The sequence below is a fragment of the Lepeophtheirus salmonis genome, chromosome 7 (genome assembly GCF_016086655.4).
Source record: "Lepeophtheirus salmonis chromosome 7, UVic_Lsal_1.4, whole genome shotgun sequence".
Lineage (NCBI taxonomy): Eukaryota > Metazoa > Arthropoda > Copepoda > Siphonostomatoida > Caligidae > Lepeophtheirus > Lepeophtheirus salmonis.
Genome location: NC_052137.2, coordinates 24,827,105 through 24,846,984, shown reverse-complemented (window position 1 = coordinate 24,846,984; position 19,880 = coordinate 24,827,105). Strand labels below are relative to the sequence as shown.

Genomic DNA, 19,880 nt, shown 5'->3' with positions numbered 1-19,880 from the left:
TGGGGGACATATACAACATAGGTTTATCAGAGTAAAACCCGTTTTTTTATTAATATTAAGGAAAATAATAAACTTATGGATGTCAAAATGGGATTTATCTATAAAACGATTCATGTCTTACTGTCTATCAAAGACAAAATCTATTCCTCCAACGTCAAATTTTATCATATATATGAACCTGAAATGTAATGAGATAGGCTATTTCGTCATTATAAAATTTTATTCCCATATAATAGATCAAAATTGACTAATTAAATGGAAAGAATAAGATATTATTCTCCGACTTTTCTCGTCCCTAATCGATCAAAAACATAGTAATAATTGTACAAATTAAACGGATTTTTAGTAGATATTACTTGGATTTAATTGATTCGGATCAAGTAATATTTAATAGAGGTGTTAAGTATTTTTTACACTTAAAGCCATTTGATAATATTTCATCAGAATTTATTGAAAATGCGTCCATTTTATCATTAAAAATATCAACTTGGAGCCCCCAAAATGGCAATTGCTTCAATTATGTTGGAATTTAGGACATCAGTGGAAATGCTATATACAGTCAACCCTGTTTTGACAGCATCCTGTTTTAAACATGTCACAGCACTATTTTTAAATTTTGGAATTATTACAAAATATGAAACTTATTTTAAGAGGTTACTTGCACTAAGTGGTCCTCATTTTCAGTTTCCCTTGTTTGACTGTAAATCATCAAATGATATTTCATTTCTCATTTTACAATTTGTTAAGGAAAAAAATAATTATAATGACTTTTTTTATTTATATTTCAGCTTGTACCTGGAGGTGAAGGCCCTGAATCTGCCACATCATAGAGCTTCAATTCAACACTGCACAGTCAATAATAATGAATGAGTTACATACAATAATGAAAAATGCGTTTCATGAGTGATTAGTTATTAAATTCATTTGTTTCCTTAGTCAGTGCGATATCCTTCTTTTTTCTCTTCTTGAATACTTATTTGAGAGAAACTAACACCACGTTGATAATCCCTGCTTGATTTCCGCTTCTCATCTACAACTGCTTGTTCCATAAATTGCTCAAATGCCCTAGAATTTACATCCAGTTTTTGTTCATTGCTGACTGGAGGAGGTTGTGGCATGGCTACCCATCGTGTTATATCCAAATAATCCTCATCATTTTGTGCACGAGTAAATATTTTTTTGCAAAAATGTGCCATCCAAGTTATGAGCATTATCTCCTTCAAATATACCTATGTTCAAAAAACGAAATAATGTAGTTATGTTGCTCTGAATACAAACCGTACGTGACCTTTTAATTAACATACTTAATTCTGTGGGCCTTTTACTATAAAGAGGTGTCTTAAGGGTTTTATAGTAATTTCGATGAGCTTTGATATCTCTCTTCCAGAAGTTTGAAAAAGTTTGTGGTATTTTATCAGGGGTGACTTCTTTTATGCGTAGGATTGCGTAGCCAGTAAAAATAATACAAACTATATTCAAAATTGTTAAAGCTAAGCTAACAAACCCAGAAACAAGGGCTTCTACAGCCAAATCACAGTGGTAAGATAGCAAAAAAATTATTACGAGCCTCAGATGGAGATATTCCTGCATCAGTAGGTAGAAGACACTCAAGTCCTGGATGTGATGTGATTCCATCATATCCTCTGATGAGGTCAGAATCATTCCTTAATTAGAAATATATATTTTTTTTGTTATACGCAACAACGAATAGAGCAAGGCCAAATTAGGTACCCTTGATAAATTGCGGCAAGAAATGAAAAAGCCCAAAATACTCCAGCGTTTACAGCAGGAGGAAGTAAAGAAGCAGAGATGGCAACACCAACAAGGGATCCAGCATTTCCACCTAGTACTGATAAAGCAATTCCAGCTCCTGATGGTATTGCTACAAATATACCAGTTATAAGACCCTTGGTTCTACCCCTTGAGAGCATCTCATCACTAGGCCACTGGCTCACGTCAATTACACCGTATAAGTCAAATAATATGATGAGAGACATCAATATTCCAAAAAACATTCCTGAAATAGAATCTTGCAAGTTTTTTCAAGAGTATTAAGTATTAAACTAACCGATACATATGCACATTAAGAGAGACACCAATTCATTTCTTACTCCTTGAATAATCAGACTTGAATCCTGTATAACAAATCCAAATATACCCGCGAGGATAGGACCCATAATGGGAGAAACAAGCATTGATGCTACTAAAGTTACCGAGTTGTTATCAACCAAACCCATAAATGCTATCATTCCGGCCAAAATAACCAGCATACAGTAATCAAATGTAAAATTACCCCCGGCTCGTATTCTAGATATAACTTCAGCAACCATGAGTCTAGATTTAACACTCAAATAAAATCCATCCTCTTTCAAAGAACCATCGTTATCTTCACTTTCTTTCCCAAGAGTATTCCGACTTGGAGCCATAGATAAAATGGATCCAAGACTAATATGCTCTTGAACAACGGACACAGCTGTGTCTTCATCCGTTCCAAATCCTCTGCGAGTAAGTTCAATGAGGATTGATTCGACATTGGTAGATTTAACTTGAAATGAGTAGAGCACGGAGCATCCATCGTCCGAAATACTAGTGGTATACCTTGTATTTTTCAAATCATTTTTTAGATAATATTTAAGGCGAGATTCGTAAGACTCCTTCTCTACTAAGGCAACTGATCTAGTTGTATCTACATATGGATCTACATCATCATCATAGTTAGATACGTTATCATTATCCGCACTTTTTGGTTCAGTCTCTTTTTGCAATAACTCATCTTCCTTTACAGGAAGTACTTGAAAGGATGTCGTAGTTGTATTAGGTAGAAAACAGGCATTATCACTTAAAGGGACCCAAATATGGATCCAACTTGTCTGCTCGGTTGACATTTCTAACTAAGGCTCTATATTTCTTGAGTTTGGGTTATTATTCTATAACAAGGAAGGAAGAAGATTTTGACTGCACGCTCAATATCAAGTCAACAAAAGGAAAGCATACAAACTAACAACTAAGAAGGGATCCTTATAAAAGTATGCAGTATGTTCGTTGTATTGTAATTTTTAACGGACGTTTGTTATCTTCCTTACACTTGCTAATCTAAACTAATAAGTGTGTTTGAAGATAATTTTTCATTTCTCACTCCCTTTTCATTTGTATGCGTATGTAAAAATCTTCTGATTACTTCCCGCATACGTTCACCTATAATTCCTCCTATTTTACTTAACAATAATAGAGTTAAGTAGTCAACAAAGAGGGTTTCATAATCATTATAATTCATTATGATGAATAAGTAATTATGTTTCAAGGGACTCATTCGTTTTTTATAATTTCCAACGGAGATTATATTATTATATAGATTCACTGCCTAACCCCTTCACGTCTATACCAGTCAATTTTATCGGAAGAATTAAATATCCTTACATAATTATTTAGCCTTTATCATTCATTATTGATATACCCTGCAGTCATTTATTATTTGTTCTCGAGTGACATTAGCATAGTTGATGTAGGTCAGTTTAAACAATAAGTTTTATAACAATGTAGCTCATTTTTCATCAATATGAAAGGAAATGGTGAACTTTTGGATGTCAAATTAGGACCAACAAATAAATGGACTAATTCTTACTTTCTATAAAATTTGTATCCCTCTATTGCCTATTTATTTAATATATCTGACCCTAAAATAGATTACAAATATGTTATCATATCCTTAAATAATTTTATTTCCGTTTTATAGATACAAATTAACCATTATCATGAAAAAAATATTATACTTTATTTTTATACTTTATCCTGTCCCCCTTATCTAGCCCTTGTTATTGATTTTTACAATTACTTTGATTTAATTCATAAATAACTGTTTATGACTGGCATTAAGCAGTATTCAATGCAGTTCTTAAGTCTTTTTTTTTTTTTGTATTAATAAAGCCATTTGATAGAGTTTTATCATGGTTTATTCTAAATGTATCCATTTTATGCAGTAAAAACATCAACTCTGTGCCCTCAAATTGTTAATTCCTTCAATTATGATGCAATTTATGACGTCAGTGGAAATTTCTATACCATGATTTATATTTTATGGCCCCTGAATAGTCTTTGCGCTCTACAAAATACTTACCCCTAAGGATGGTTCATGTAAGGAGTTATTTATTTTTCATACATAATATATGGAACAAACTAGTCATGCATTCAACAACAAAAATAAATTCCCCCTCTTCTCTTTGGTTGAACAAAAGTTTTTAAATCTGACTTTTCTTAGTCTTTACTCCTTTTTTTGTTTGTGTGTGTGTGCAAATGATTGATCTATATCCTTCATATTTCCTAATATGTTCTCAAAATCCTCAATGGGACTTCATTTACCTTTTTTGGGTTTTTGATTTATGAGTTATTCCTTTGAGAACGTTTGACAGAGGGAATGAGGACAGGAGATTCATAGTATTTTTGCGGAGATATTTGCAAAACACGTTCTTTTTATTATTGCTTAAATTAGGTCAAACTATGCAGGGGGGGGGGGAAATTAAAACTTGTAAAATAAGCTATTATAACTGCATCTATAATAGGTTTAATAAAAAGAAAGCAATTATTTTCCAAACAGATGGTTTTATGAATGTGTATCTCGCGCTGTATAAGTACGATTGGTGTACGCTTGATGGTGTTAGAAAGATAAGACTTCATACAAAAAAAAAGAACTTGCCCGACAGTTCTGAGATTGTTTGACTAACTATTGTTTGAGCACATTTTGAAGATAGACACCAGAAAAGAGAAAAGTCACAAGCCAGGCGGCGGAAAATGAAAGAATACTGTTTATGGTTTTGATTAGTGTTGTGATGATCCTTATTGATTCGGTAAAGTACAGTTCATTCAGTCTTAGGACCGGTTCTTGAGATTCTAATGCCTGTAGGACTTTAATTACCAGGAATGATTGAATAAAGAAGAAATAATATTGGTATGTAGAACTTAAATGAACGGGACCGAGTCCTGATACTCCAACAGGCAATCACTCGGTATTTTGGTATCACTGATTCCGTTACAGTTACTTTGATGCTAAAGATGCACCACGCTCTGTAAGGTTATTGTCGAAAATGTGGATGAAATAATGGCAATCTTCAAGTCCTGACGTCATGTAAGCAATGCTTTGATTGCCAAGGAGATTAATATTAATGGGGAAAAAATCAATTAAAAATAATGGATTTATTTTTACTATACCTGATATTAATACAGAATCTATAGTTGAGTCCCTTGTTAACAAAAGATTTCTAATTTTAAATATCATATGGTTTATACTTATATAAAACTGCTAGGGAAAAGCAATTAATACAGGCAAAGAGAGAGAATAGTTAAAGGAAGTCGAGAGAAAAGTGGCGCACAACCGAAGAGGGCTTTCACTTCATGACTATGTACAAGAAAAGAAAAAGGTTACTCTAAACCCCTCCCCCCTCTTAATCGCAAAATAAAAGTAAAACAATATCATTCCCTTTCTAGAAGTCTAATTGTGTCAATCTAACCCTACCGTTTTAGTATAAATTCTTTAATCAAAATGTTACCGTCCAATAACCTGTGACTCCAAATATATTCTGGATTAAGTAACCTTTTTCATTATTGAAAACTTAGTGCCAAGAGGATTGATAGAAATTCATTTATTATTGTGGGTGTGTTTCTATATGTGATTCCAAAACGTTTTTTTGAGATGTTGTACAGATGAGAAACATTCTTTATAGGACAATTAATTATCTCCACCCCTGAATCAATTAAGGACATATGACAAGAAGAATGATCTATCAAAAGACTAAGTATATACTATGTATCCTTGGAGGCATTCTACAAGTAGGAAACTTTCAAGAGGCCCCTACAACCATTCCCATTCAAATGAATGATCCTGTTCCACCTTTGAATCCATGTAAATCCAATCCCTGCCAAAATGGTATATGTTCCATCGACTACGAAAATAGGTAAATTAGATATGAATAAATAATTTTGCAGAAATAACCACTTTTCCCATGACCTTGGAGTATGATTTGATTAACGATAATATGTCTATGGTATATAAAATGTACGTGTATTGTATATGCTATAGTAACAAAACAAGAAAGGTAGAAATGCAATAATGAATTTTTAATGTCTTAGCCTCTTAAAATCCAATAAACGGAAATGTTTTCTATAAAATACACACATAATTGTTGTAACGTTTTATTTAACTTTGATTGAAGTATATAAATAATTTTTGCTATTAAATTTCAACTTATTAGTTAAATAATATGGAAATAAATCTCCAAAATAACTATGTAATGTGTGTTATTTGGGCAACCAAATACATCTTGCATGTATAAGTAATTTATCTGTACAAACTTTTGTATGTTACAATCTTCAAATCTCAACAAAGTTTTGTCATTTAGAAATGTATCTTGGTTGGAGAAAAGAATATGCCCCGTTTGTAACTTTCGGGCTTCCAAAGTTTAAACACTCATACCAATTTCCCCCTTCAAACAAAATACTTTTTAAATCACAAAATCTCTTCATTTTGAAAGGGAGAGTTTTTAGGGTTAAAGGATTTAATAGGCAAATTTCTTAGAAATAATTGTCTACACACGCATTAAAGCCGTTTACAGGATTATATTTTGGGGAGGCTTGGTTTTTGGAATTTGAAAAAAAACAAAAAAAAACATCCCCGGAAAATAATTTGAAAATAAAATTTTTGGAAAAAATTTCCAAATTTCATATCTATTCTCAAAAAAATAATTTTTTTGGAAAAAAAAATTTAAAAATCCACAGTTTCAAAAATTTCAAAAAATTAAATTTCAAATATAAAATTTTTGAAGAAAAATTGCAAAACACAATAGCTATTAAAAAAAAATTGATAAATTAAAGAAAATTTTAAATATTAAATTTTCTTGTAAAGAGCAAAAATTCATGAATTTGCTGGGCTACATACCCTCCAACCAACCCCTGCAGACGCCCTTGCGTACACGCATGCATCATTGTAGTCTTGTGTCAATCCTAATTTAGGACTGAAGTCCCATCCAGTTCACTCTCGACCTGTTCCAGTTCAGTCCTGCATAAATTTTGAAGGAAAATATGAGTAAAAAATAATTCTCTTATTTATTTTTGAAGAATAAAATCAAATACTTAAATTTCACAGTATTTATTATCTACTAACGGGATCCAGTAAATTAAAAAAAAATCCCAGGATCCCAATTAAAGACATTTTTCCGAGAAATGAGAAGCCCAACTATTTATCTAGATATAGTGAAAAAAGTGATTCATAATTATGATTTATCTTTTTGACTTTACATGTATATATATATATATATATGTATTCACACTACACTTATGTTTGAGCTAATGAAACACCCTCAAAAACCTCAAGAAGTAAGAAAACCACATGTTATGTTTGGTGCTTAAATATCTTTGAGGTTCTCCTTTGACATGAATTTTGTGTTTTGTGTCCGATCTATGAACAAATATGTACTATATAAAAATACATTCTCAGCAGTTGTCATTATTACTCAACTCCTTCAACGGAGTGTAACCCTGAGGATTTGTTGCAAAGTTCCCATTCTACACTGGATTTTCATCACTACCTATTAATTTCATTTTGATCTATTAAATTTACTCACAATTAGTTTTTCGTCATTTCAGAGTAATACAACTGTGTGAAATTGAACAATATAAATAATATGTGACAGAATATGTGTTGAACTTGTAATTTTTAATTAAAAAAAGTAAAAAATTACCCCATTAATAAAAATCCATGTAATATTCCATTAAATCATTATCCTCATTATCCACTTGTTCACTAAATTATTCATACAATATGATTTATCTTGTTTTTTTTTTTTTTTTTATTAAAACTTGTCCATTTTGTTTATATAGATTGCAATTTGTAGAAAATTGCAACTTTTATAGGACATATGGTGTCCTGTCAATACAAAAACAAGCTAGATTGAGTAGGGATTACATTTTTATTCTTCGAGGAATGATCGTCCACGTTAACAAGAATTTATTCTTAGAATTGAGTGTGAATTCAAGTAGTATTCTTATTAACCCCTTGAGTGCAACTCAAATTGCCCTCTTAAAGTACCTAAAATTGATCATCACAGTAAAAGAATGATAAAATTGTTGAATTTTATGGTTGAAAAGAGCCAATCCCTATAAGTCTCACTTGTCAAATAAAAGCTTTAAATTATAACTCAAATTCTTACGTATCTCAAAGTATTCCACAAATATGAATACATACCCTATAGTTGACTAAATTTGTCTATGAAATATTCGACTGTGTATGTATAATGTATATTTTTTTGTACAAGTTCTAACTTGTACAATTTGCACCCAAAAAATGATCTGACTAATTTTAAATTATATCAATGTATAGTTGGGCATTAGAATGAACCATGTTGTCAATAAATAATGCATCTTAAGACGGATAAATTGCACCATGTACGTTTGCTCATACAAGTTGTAACTTGTACAAAATCGCAACTTGTACACAACATATATATGAAGTATAAAAAGAAATTGAAAATTTCTCCTTTTCTTGATGTTTGTTCAAGATTGTTTTTGTGTTGAGGGAGACCATATATAAACTAGAAAGACAAACCCAGTCTATGCGTATAGTTGGTTCATGCAATGTCCATAAGGGACTGTCTTGAATGCTTTTAGAGCAACAAATTAGGAAAATATATTTAATCTCCAGCCAACACATTCTGTTTAATCAATTTTTTTTTATTTCATCAAAGTAGGTCACTATAAAACAACAATGAAAAAGAATAATAACTTCAGAACCAACTCGAAAGTACTTGTACTTCATATCACAAAACGTCTATAAGACTTTTAAAACGTAATATTTAAAAAAAAACAACAAGCAAAGTTACCTAAATGAATTTTATTATTAGTGATGAGATAGACCGAACTTTTTTCCAGTTCGGTCTTACTTGATTTTTGGAATACTAATTTAGAGCTATATTTCGTCCCAGACCGGGATTCCAGACCTTATACCAAAATTTAATCTGATTTTCTGCAGTCTCAATCTATGAGCCAATTTTCGACACTATCTGCCTGATTTATTAATTGTACAAATATAACTTTTGTAACACATTACTCTCCATAATACGTGAATGTGAGTCGATACTCTCCATTTTAAAATACCGCTGACGTTATAAACAGTCTTATAATAAGACTGATTTATTCTTTGAGGCCAATCTTGACATATTTATCCTTTGCGGCCGGTCAAGACAACCCTTCTTTAGTGGGCAAAATTTGTGCGGTCCACTAAAAATCATAACGGTATCTCATAGATGGCGGAAACCAAACACTTTTAGTATTAATCAAGTTCATTTGTAAATACATCGTTAGAGATATACGCATACAGGGTTGCTCACGTAAATCTGGACCATCTTTAACCACATCCTGAACAATAATGAAAGCATTTAACTCCGTTATTTCATTATTAACGGTGATAGATTGAGCATTGGCGTTAAGTTACTTGTACAACTTTTAATTCAAATCAATTATTTACGGTGGAAGAGAACCGGAGGAACATTGTTATCGAATTGGCTTACACGGCACACAGTCCAGCTTACGTCAAGAAGATGCTAAGGTATCTAAAGAGTATACTCTAGGACGTTTACAACCACGGGAAGAAGGAGGGGCATATGAAAGAAAAGCCCACAAGTCTTGGAGTAATAACTCCCATATTCCTTGTAGGCTTCTTGGGACACCAATTAACGTTCTTACCAAAAAAGCACCAAGTAAGCCGTGCATTAGTCTCCAGGGCCATAAATACTTACCTGAGCATGAAGTCATACCGCCTCTACAAAAGACATATCCTTAGTGACAAAATGAAGGCCATCCAGGCTGCCCAAGTAAAAAAATAACTGAACGATGTGAAGGTTTATGGTAAACGAATCATCTTTTATTCGGATGATAAACAATGGACTGTCGATAGATCCCAGAACATCCAGAACGACAAATGATTGACCACAGAGAGACTTAATATACCTGAAGTCTTTCAAACCAAGATTTCGGCCAGCATCATGACCCATGGGGCAAGTGGGAGCAACGGAAAAGGCATTGTCCCATTTTCTTTGACCCAAAAAAAGAGTAGGTCCCCTGTAATGGACTGCAAGACAGGGAACAGCTTAATATTTCTTACATATATGTTTCTGGGACTGATCTAGACCAAAATTCCTTAAAGGACCAAATTAGTTAATATCGGTCTCAGACCGAGCCCCAACACTTGTCATCATGTACCCACTCTCATTAAGCTGTTATTTTTAAATGAACAAATTATAATTATTCTGACATTTGAAAGACTTTTATGAAAGGTACACTCCATCTACAAATTATAATCTGGCATTTATTATTTTATTGAGTTGTTTATATTTCTTGTGTTTATACAATATAAACTTTTATGAACTGTTGTAAAACATTGCATCATCAAGCACGTCATAGGAAAATACATATAATAGGCATTGTTAAATGCACCATGGAATATCCTAAGCATTACATTGACTGACAATATTTGAAATAGACAAATTTTTTAAATATTTAAAAAATATTCCTTGTTAAGGATTACGTTTAAGTCGTAAGTCATTAGCATGGAGTTTAAATTCTCTCTATAATTCTTAGAGCCGTAACTACCGGGGCGTGTCCCCAAAAGCTATAAAACAATTGTCGAGACAGGGAAACTTCTTTTGTTCGCTAGGGGTGTCGTGTATACTTGAATATTAATCTATAACTAGTGATATATTATGTAATATTAAAAAAAATAACTCATTACGTGAGTCATTCCTATGGATGGGCATTTTGTAGAGTTCAAAGAGAAGACGGGTGCAAGGACTGCGGTATTCCTTAATTATAGTTTTGTTAATATGAACAGCCTTGTGGGAAAAAATGAGTTACTGCCATAGAGAGGAGAACCATCTACATTTAAAATAGCATTTGTGCAGGGAAATATATTATAGTTATACTCAAATATATATATATTATTATTTTGTTCTGGATTTTTGAGACAATTTACACCAAAGATGGTAGATAATTCTTCATTCAGAGGAAGACCATTTTTACCACGACTACCTATTAAATAATGAAAAAAAATGAGGGCACTTGCCCTAACCATTTTTCCTTTTTTTAAATCTAATTTGAACAAATAATCAGATGATATAAAAAAAAGTATTTACAAAATTTCAAAAATGAATAGATAAAAATGTCAAACCAAGTTTGTTAACATAAGAATAAATTGGTCTAGTTACGCGACTCATATTCCTTTGAATAAGTTATGTGGAATAACTACAAAATAATCATAATTATATACATATAAACCTCTCTAATTAACTTTTTGCAATGTATTTATGATAATAATTATCGATTCTTATGCATAGAAACCCAGTGCTTCATTTATTCATTTTTTAATTCACTGCACATTATTACGGTGTACTCTGGAGGAAATCTGTATTTGATCTCCCTTCGATTTTGTAAATTTGCCAACTGATTGAGATTTTGTATGGGATGAGGTCCAGAGAATGGCTAGGGAACTCCCTGATCTCCTTTCTTGAGCAACTCCTTTCTTACCATGACTAGGGTTTTATCGATCCTTATTTAAGAATGCAGTCTCGTACTTTTTGTTTCTGTTTTAATCAGTTCTAGTAATGGAATAACGAAAAAACTGTACATTTGGACCAAATATATATGGACTGACATAAAGCAAGGCATGGCCGTATGTCTTGTGCCATTTTCGTACTGGTGTACTCATTACACAACCCATATTCAGTATCCTGCTCTGGCGAAAGGAGTGTTAGTAGAACCCCCCCCCCTACCCACCCCAAATAAAATAAAAAGTTGTCTACGGTGGATACACGTGGTACTCAGCAGCATTTTTCACTTTTACTTCACAATACACTTTTTATTTGTTCATATAATGTATCTTACTATAAAAATAAACCCATCATTAAAACTATGGCCTGTTTTTTTTTTGTTTATTTTCCCGCGGGCAAACTTACAAAATAGCAAGAGATCAAATATTAATTTCCTCCAATGTAAGTGTATAATTTTCGAACGGATAAATGGACAATTTATTTCTAAGAACTTTGCATATTATAATTTTCATATTTTAAAAATGATCTTAATTAAAATCAAGAGGTTGCGGAATTTAAAATGTGTTTTATTTGTAGAAGTAACTATGCCATGATAAATTAAATTTTGGTAACAAGAAAATGACTAACGTGGTATTGTCTTTATTCCAAACCAGAAGTGTTGTAAATCACAGAACCTCCTTAGTTTGAAAGGGATAAAACAGGGGGATTTATCTTTGAGTGTAAAATACTAAACTGATCTCAGTTTTTTCTGAGTCATCTGAATTCTGATATATTTAGGATTTGTAGTCATTATAGACTATTATCAGTCAAAGTCATTTTTACCCTTAAAACAATCTTCCAATCAAAAATCAAAAAATGTTTTTATTGATTTTGTATCTGGTTCTGAACTACATATATTTCCATTTTTAGGCTGAAAAATGATGAAAAACGACACTCTTCTTTAGACCCTTATAACTTATTCAAAATATATTGTAATGAGAAATATCATTGCCTATATTTTATATAAATATTCAATATATAATTGAAAAAAAGATTTATACATCATACAAGGTTTTTTTGTTCCATTTTGTATTTTTTTAAGTGATTCCATTTTGAAATATTAAAATTATCTACTTATTGTGAATGAATCGCTTTATTTTTACGATCCTGGTATCTCATTCCCAAGTAAGGGGTTCACTCTACTATCTTATGAGTTCTGGCACTTTTCCTCAGAGGAATTATAATCCCATTGTTCCTCGTGGAATTCAAGGATGGATGATCAAGTTAAAAGTATCTTTCTTCGATTGCCTCAAACTTCTTTTTACGAGAAATGACGTTATGAAATTGGCATTAAAATCGGGGGAAAATATAATGATAATGTTGACTATTTGCTGATAAACCCTCATTAAAAATGAAATCATTTCAAAAATACAAAATGGACCCATATAATTATAAACAAAAAAAAACACTTTTACATAAGTTTTATTTATCATACTTTCAATTTGGTGATTGTTTTAAGGGTAAAAAATTACTCTAAATGATATTAGTCCTGAATACAAACTACCCTCGAGAGGCCAGGAATCTTATTTGATACTCTAGGTACGTAACTTAGAATTCTGAACAACTATTACTGTATCCCTAAGGCCTGTATCTGTCTCCATTTTTCATATTAATACCTTGGTTTTGTGTTTTTATTATAGGACAAATATAGAACAATAATATTTTATCATTGTAGATGATTGTATGTCCCCTCATAAAAACGCATGTGGTAGGATATTTATTTCAAAAACGGAGATAGATACAGACTTAAGACATAAAATACAACTTGTTTAGAATTCTGAGTTACGTACGTATGTTTCATTCTGATATGACCAAATTCAAGGCCTCTGGAGGGCAAGTTTCTTTTGTTCGCAAATAAGTTGATTTTCTTCATAAAACAAAGTGGATTCCCCGTATCTCAAAGTGGTTTTTTAGGTATGGGTTGTCCATTCGAAAATGCACCCCCAAATCAAAAATCCAATAAAATAATTATTGTTCAAACGGAAAAAGGGAGAACGTATATTGAAGACTAATTAAAAAAGGAAATTAGGAAGAGGATTAGCAAGTTAGTCTTATAATGGTTGGAGGAGGAATATATTTCTAATTATAATGGCTGAAGGGATGGAATAACTTCAAATGTTGTCTATCGACAACCTTTATTAAATTCTGGAGTGATTTAAAGTAGTAATAAAATAATTTGAAACAAAATACGGGTAGTTCCTAGTGTTTTAATGATATTAGATGTGGAATATCAAAAAATGATGATTTAACATTATTTACCAATTATTATCTTTTTGAGGTAAAAGTGTAATAACTACAGACATAAGATAAATCCTATTCTGCACGATACATGCAAATCTGTAACGTGCAGTGGGTCTTGTAACTAACCATTTTTAACATATCGCCAGGTCATATGATTTGAGTCAAGAAAAATGAAAATTCACTTCTCTTAGAGTTAAAGGGAATCCCCACATGTATTTAAAGAGAATAACTTTTTCCAATCGCGTTGTTCACTATGATCTATTATTTTTGTATGATTAAGCAATAATCAATTCATAATTCAATATTGATATAACACATACCAAATGTTTTCCCTATCCCAATAAGCTATTTTTGATAAACACAGCCCTTTTGAAATTTATTTGACCATTTTGAATATAATTAACCAAACAAGAAGTAAATAGAGCTCATGTTTATTGAAGCAAAGCTTTTTGCTTACCTCACTTGATGTCAGCACCAGTGCCGCAGTATACAATACCAGTCCTAATAACCATACACGCACACGTTCAGTTCTCTTTTCAGAAGAGTCTCCTATATGATATGATACTTAAGCTAATGTTGAGGTCAAACCAAGTTATCTTTGGTCTTAACCTCAAAAACCATGGAGTCTTTAATATCAGTGTAAGTCTCCGAAACCAAGACTTTGAAGGATCGAGACATAACTAAAGAAGAAGAAAATTGTAATCAGGTAGGGACTGTAGAGTGGATACATAAAAACTTTTCATTCAAGCTACCGGAGCTTCTGGCACGTCATCAAAGATGCATGGGGCCGGGTGTTGTTTTGATGAAACACGATTCATCTTCTATTCGCCATTGATGGCCGACCGCGTCCTTCAAACGGACGAGTTGTTTACAGTAGAGAGTAAAATTGAGCGTTTGGCCATGGAGGAGCAGCACATAGTAGATTATTCCATGTCGATCAGACCAAACACACAGAATCACCTTCCTGGTAGTCAATCCTTACTTGGCCACGATCTGGGCTGCTTCGTTGGCTTTCGAACACTATATTTGTGGCTTGATATTGACGTAAGTGATCCATTTTTGATTGCCAGTTACAATCTCCTTCAGAAATGGATCAATCTTGTTTCAGTCCATGAGATCGCCAAAATATGGCGAATTTCTTTCTTTGAGAGATCTATACTTGACGCACGATAATTTATGACTGAACCAGGCCCTGTGATACTATGTATTTATAATGCGTTTGTAGTATACACTCATACCTTCTCGTATGATCCAACGTGATTAATAATGAATAATATATAATTAGTTTTAAAAAAGAGAGGGAAATACTGAATTACTTTTTCTTCAACCAAATATTTTGTCTAAAGTAATCATTTCTCTTTATTGACTGACGTGAAAGCAAATGAGAAAAACAGTTTAGAGTGGAGGTACTCGTTGTCATAATATGTAGTAAAGTTGTTCAAATATTGGATTGGAAAATAGTTTATAGTCCTCCTGTATCGGGGGGAGGTCATGTTAATATTGGATTAAAAACAGATACTAAGTACAGAAATTTGAAGTCTTGATTGATGGATAGAATGACAAAGTTTCTTATTTGACTTTGTTTTTATGATTTATATTTGTTAATGATTCTTTAGAGGAACAAGGCATATGTGGCCCGTGAACACAAAAGCAAACATGAAAGATTTTTCTCAAAATTGAGTGTGGATTTATATTCTTTGACAGAATATCTTCAGTTTCTATCAACAAACTATTATATTAAACCTTTGAGTGTGCCGGAAATTGCACTTAAAGTAGCCAAGAAGGATCGTCACAATAAATTAATGATAAATTGATAAATACTCGAAAGAGACCTATTGGCCCTAATATCAGTTTATTGTGTCAAATAAAGGTGCTACAATATAGCTAACATTCAGAGGTATCTTAACTCATCCCAAAAATGTGAATAGAATCCCTACAATTGACTCACATAGATCTATGAAATATTATGTATTGCTATATGAGGTAAAAAAAGTATATTAGGATATTGATTATTGTTCAAGATCGTTTTAATATTGACACAACACATCAGTATAATGTGGGATAGAGGTAGTATATTGATAACTATTTAACAGAAAGACCCCGTGGCGCCAGAGCTAGAAAGGTCAAGGTGTCATTGTCTACCTCACTTTTGCAAATTTTTTATCTTTATCGTTACTATTGTGTCATCCAAGGACCGTAATTAATCAGTTTAAGAACGGAACTGGAGCGAGACTAAATATAAAATGATCCTCTAGTCTAAAAAGTTTTAAATGTCCACGAACTTTGTTTTTATTTGTCTAATTTGGCATTTATACCCCTACAGAAATCAAGTCAATAGCGTCAATAAAGCCTCCACCCTCAAAAAAGATAAATAATAATGATGTAAACACCCCTGATGACGCCAATAAATGTATTCCAGTACCACTGGAAGGAACTTTCATACTTTTAGGATTACTTATGACGTCACATTGAGATTTGTTATTCTAAAGGTTAAAATAATATAAAAGGATTACATGAGATTTGCCGGTCATTCAATCTATTTCAACATATTAGAATACTAATTTAGTATACAATACTTTCAATTTATCAATAATACAGCATACAAACGCCTTTAGTACAAAGAATCATTTGCAACCAGCATAGTAGTCGTGCATCGTAATTTTCCATATCAACTTCACTTCATTTTTGTGTTTTAAGAGAAAAAAGTAATAAAATATTGGAGTAAGTACTAATATAATGTCTAATCTGGAATTAAATTACATTAAATACTTTATTTTTACACATGCCTGGTCTCTTTCAACTTTTTTCTACTTGAATTAAAGGGAGATAAGATTACTTTGATGATCATAATATGTGCGAGTCATTCAAAACTCAAAGTAAAACTCTATGTATGTTAAGCCAAAACTTTATAAATCCGTACTACAAAAATTGAAGCCAAATTTTGTATCCAAATAATAAACTAGAAGAAGGGTCTGGATTTAAGTTTCGACCTCAATAGATCTTTGTTTATGAAAGGGTGCTCATCATATTCAGCTGATATTGAATAATGAGGCATCGGTCTTCCAAGCAGGAGCTTAAGCAATCGCAAAATCAGTGGAGGGTCTCATAATAACTCAATCCTTTTCTCTATCCGCAATTGCTGAAATCCTTATTCCGCTTACTACCAGCGAGGAAGTCTGAAAATGTAAAGATGTAAGACCATCATGAACAACAAAGGAAGAATGAGAAAGATATATATCTTGATTGCTGTAAAGGTCATTCTGATATTACATGAAATGAATTTGCAGATTACCTTGCAAAAAGTGGTACTGAGAGTAAAAATTGCAAGTGCGTAGGCGAAGAAGAAAATACATGACTTATTCTATGTAGTTTGGTGCAATATGACAATACAAAAAAATTCAAGTTATGAAGCATACACACATGTCATGCTAAAATAACCGAAATGGAAGCCTATCAAACTTGATTGTAAAAGCATGACAGTAATGGCTCAAGATTAAACTGATCACATGCCTTTTTTGGCCCAGCTCAGGTAATGGAAGATCACAAGTGCATCGTAGAATGTGTGTTTCGAAGAATCACAGAGTGAAGACGACCTCATCAATTTATGTCCTGTTCTCTCATATGAAAGACATCAAACAATTCAAAAAGAAGACTTTGTCTTTTAAAATACATGATATGTACAATCATGACAAAAATTGTTGTCTATAACTTTAACATCAAATAAAGGGAGCGGGGATTAAATTGTCGCCAAAATATATTTCTACAAAAAACAACACAAAATATACATACATTTTTTAACTTTTTTATTTAAAATTAAAACTATGACGAGCATATAGGTATAAAGTAGCCATTCATTCTATATTATCACCGTTGGCATCAATAACGGCCTCAATACGGCCTCTGAACCGGCTGCAGGCTCCTTTGACCATCTCATTGTCCATGTTGCCGAATATCTCCTTGATGGAGTCTATCAGGCTGGCCTTGGTGCTATGGGAATGTCTGTTGGTATGTCTCTCGACATAGCCCCAGACAAAATAGTCCAAAGGATTTAGGTCGGGAGAGTTAGGAGGCCACAAATCCTTGGTTACGACGTCATAACAGTTCTCGGTTAACCACTGCATGGAGATTTTGGACACATGGCAGGGTGCTGAGTACTGTTGCCACACCCAGGGCCTGTATCCGGCCTTCATGGACCTGGTAGGGTCATCCTCAACCATCTTCTTCACCTTGTCGACAAAGTCGGTGTCCCTGACCTTCCTGTCTCCTCCTTGGGTGCCCTCTTTATGGTGGCATCAACATCCCAGGTGTCCTCTAGCTTCTTACAGATACGCTGAACAGTCTGTAAATTCACTCCTAAGGTTGAAGCAATCGTTCAATTTGAGATTTCACCTCCATTAATAATCAATGCCATGACTACGGCGGATCTCGAAAGCTCCTCGTTCCACTTATAGCTCTTTATCTTCTCATATGAGGACGGCATGATGCTAACTGAACTACGTATCTTCAGTTGACAAGAATAGCTTTCCTATTTGGTAGCCGGTTTTTTATTTGATAATGTCGTCTTCAAGTTATCATGGTTTAAAGTAGGCGACAATTTGATCCCCAAGGAAGTCCTGTAGTAGCGCATGTACCCCTTTGTAAAGTCGTGTTCATTGTCTTACGTTTGTATTGTTTTATTATAGTGCGTGTATATATATTCTAAGCAGCAATAAATTGTTTGACTATCCTTAAAATTTCCAGATTAAAGATACCCACATACTGTCAGTATATAATATATATTGAGGTTTCTTTTCTGAGATTTCTCGGGGATTTACACCTATATAAATTCCGTAGAAATTTGTTCCATTTCTAACTTTTCTGGAAATATTGAGCTCTCATGGGCTTAAAATATGCATTTGGGTAAAAAAACAATGATTGACAAATTTTGAAAAAGTTCTAAACGTCGCCCAACGCTCTAAAAGTGTTGAAAATTGACGTTTAAAAAACAAAAAATCTTCTTTTTTTGATATGTTCCAACCAAGAGATAATTTATGATTAAATTTATTTTATAAAAGTAAATCATCTTTCAAAAATATTTATACTACTTTGTTCTGAAATTAGACTCTTGATATTGAACGGAATAGGAGCGAAGGTTTTTTTTTATCTATTACTCAGAACACACCTTATTATCTTTATTTTTTAATCAAACAACAATATTGCCAAATCTTTATAGTAAAACAATATTATCAGAAGGACGTTGATCTTTCATTATTTATTTCTTTATTACCTCCTTTTTTTAGAGTAAGTAATCTAATTTCTTAAAAATAATCAAAAAAAAAATTTTGAAATGATCTTCTATTTATTAAATTTGAAAAATGAAACGAAAAATTGACAAAATTGTATTATAATTAAAATAAATAGAGTGCTGTTAATATTGAAAAAAATCGAACAGTCTTCTCTACTTAATGCATTTTTTTTTGTAATTGGGAAATCTGTTCAATGGTTCTGGACTACTTATAATACATACTGTTTCTAATTTTTATCATTTGTAATTAAGGAGTTGAATTTTTTTATGAGAACAACTGCACATTCAGCCGAATCATTAACAAATGTTAATTTGTTAAATAAATAAAAAAGTCAATTATGTAATGTTTCATATCAAAAATATCTTTAAAATAATTGGTCATGGCCGATTAATGTATGTTTTAAAGATCTTTACCCCACTCCTTCTGAAACCTTTTAAAAACGTGAATATCAAGTCCAAGTGAAGGATCCATACAATTGAAAAAAACAAACAAAAAACACTTGCTAGAACTAATTCAAGTACATGATCTTGATAGAGTAATTAGATAAGATTTCTTTCCAATTTTGACTCAAGCAATGTAGAAACACCATTAATCTGACCAGTCTTGCTAGAAAAAATATAGTGCTCTCGCCAAATATTTGACATCTCAATCCTCTAGCAGCTGGTAAATAGCTATTCCTGGGCCTTAGGAACACCCAGATGTTGACTAGTACTGAATCCAGATTTAATTA

At 32.3% G+C, this 19,880-nt stretch overlaps 3 protein-coding genes across 5 annotated transcripts in view; 2 read left to right on the top strand and 1 right to left on the bottom strand.

Annotated features, from left to right (window-relative positions):
* Positions 1 to 879, top strand: part of LOC121121240 (U6 snRNA-associated Sm-like protein LSm5) — a 46,784-nt gene extending 45,905 nt beyond the window's left edge. The window contains exon 2 of the mRNA XM_071889815.1: positions 789 to 879. Within this exon, the coding sequence (XP_071745916.1) occupies positions 789 to 830 (42 nt within the window). The 3' untranslated portion in view covers positions 831 to 879. The remainder of the gene's footprint in view (positions 1 to 788) is intronic.
* LOC121121239 (uncharacterized) overlaps positions 1 to 3,106 on the bottom strand; it is a 47,723-nt gene extending 44,617 nt beyond the window's left edge. Inside the window, exons 1-5 of one of the 3 annotated variants that reach the window (XR_011781036.1) lie at positions 2,995 to 3,100; positions 2,069 to 2,927; positions 1,732 to 2,017; positions 1,305 to 1,664; positions 765 to 1,229 (exon numbers count right to left, since the gene is read on the bottom strand). Coding sequence is in view for 1 of the 3 variants with exons in the window: in XM_071889814.1 (XP_071745915.1) it covers positions 2,069 to 2,885 (817 nt within the window). In the remaining 2 variants the exon portion in view is untranslated. Of the gene's footprint in view, positions 1 to 764; positions 1,230 to 1,304; positions 1,665 to 1,731; positions 2,018 to 2,068 lie in introns of those variants that run through there. The other 2 variants (XR_011781035.1, XM_071889814.1) reach the window with 2 other exon arrangements.
* A 2,359-nt stretch (positions 3,107 to 5,465) lies between these two features.
* Positions 5,466 to 19,880, top strand: part of LOC121121792 (protein eyes shut) — a 57,068-nt gene continuing 42,653 nt past the window's right edge. The window contains exon 1 of the mRNA XM_040716767.2: positions 5,466 to 5,945. Coding sequence (XP_040572701.1) covers positions 5,755 to 5,945 — 191 coding nt within the window. The 5' untranslated portion in view covers positions 5,466 to 5,754. The remainder of the gene's footprint in view (positions 5,946 to 19,880) is intronic.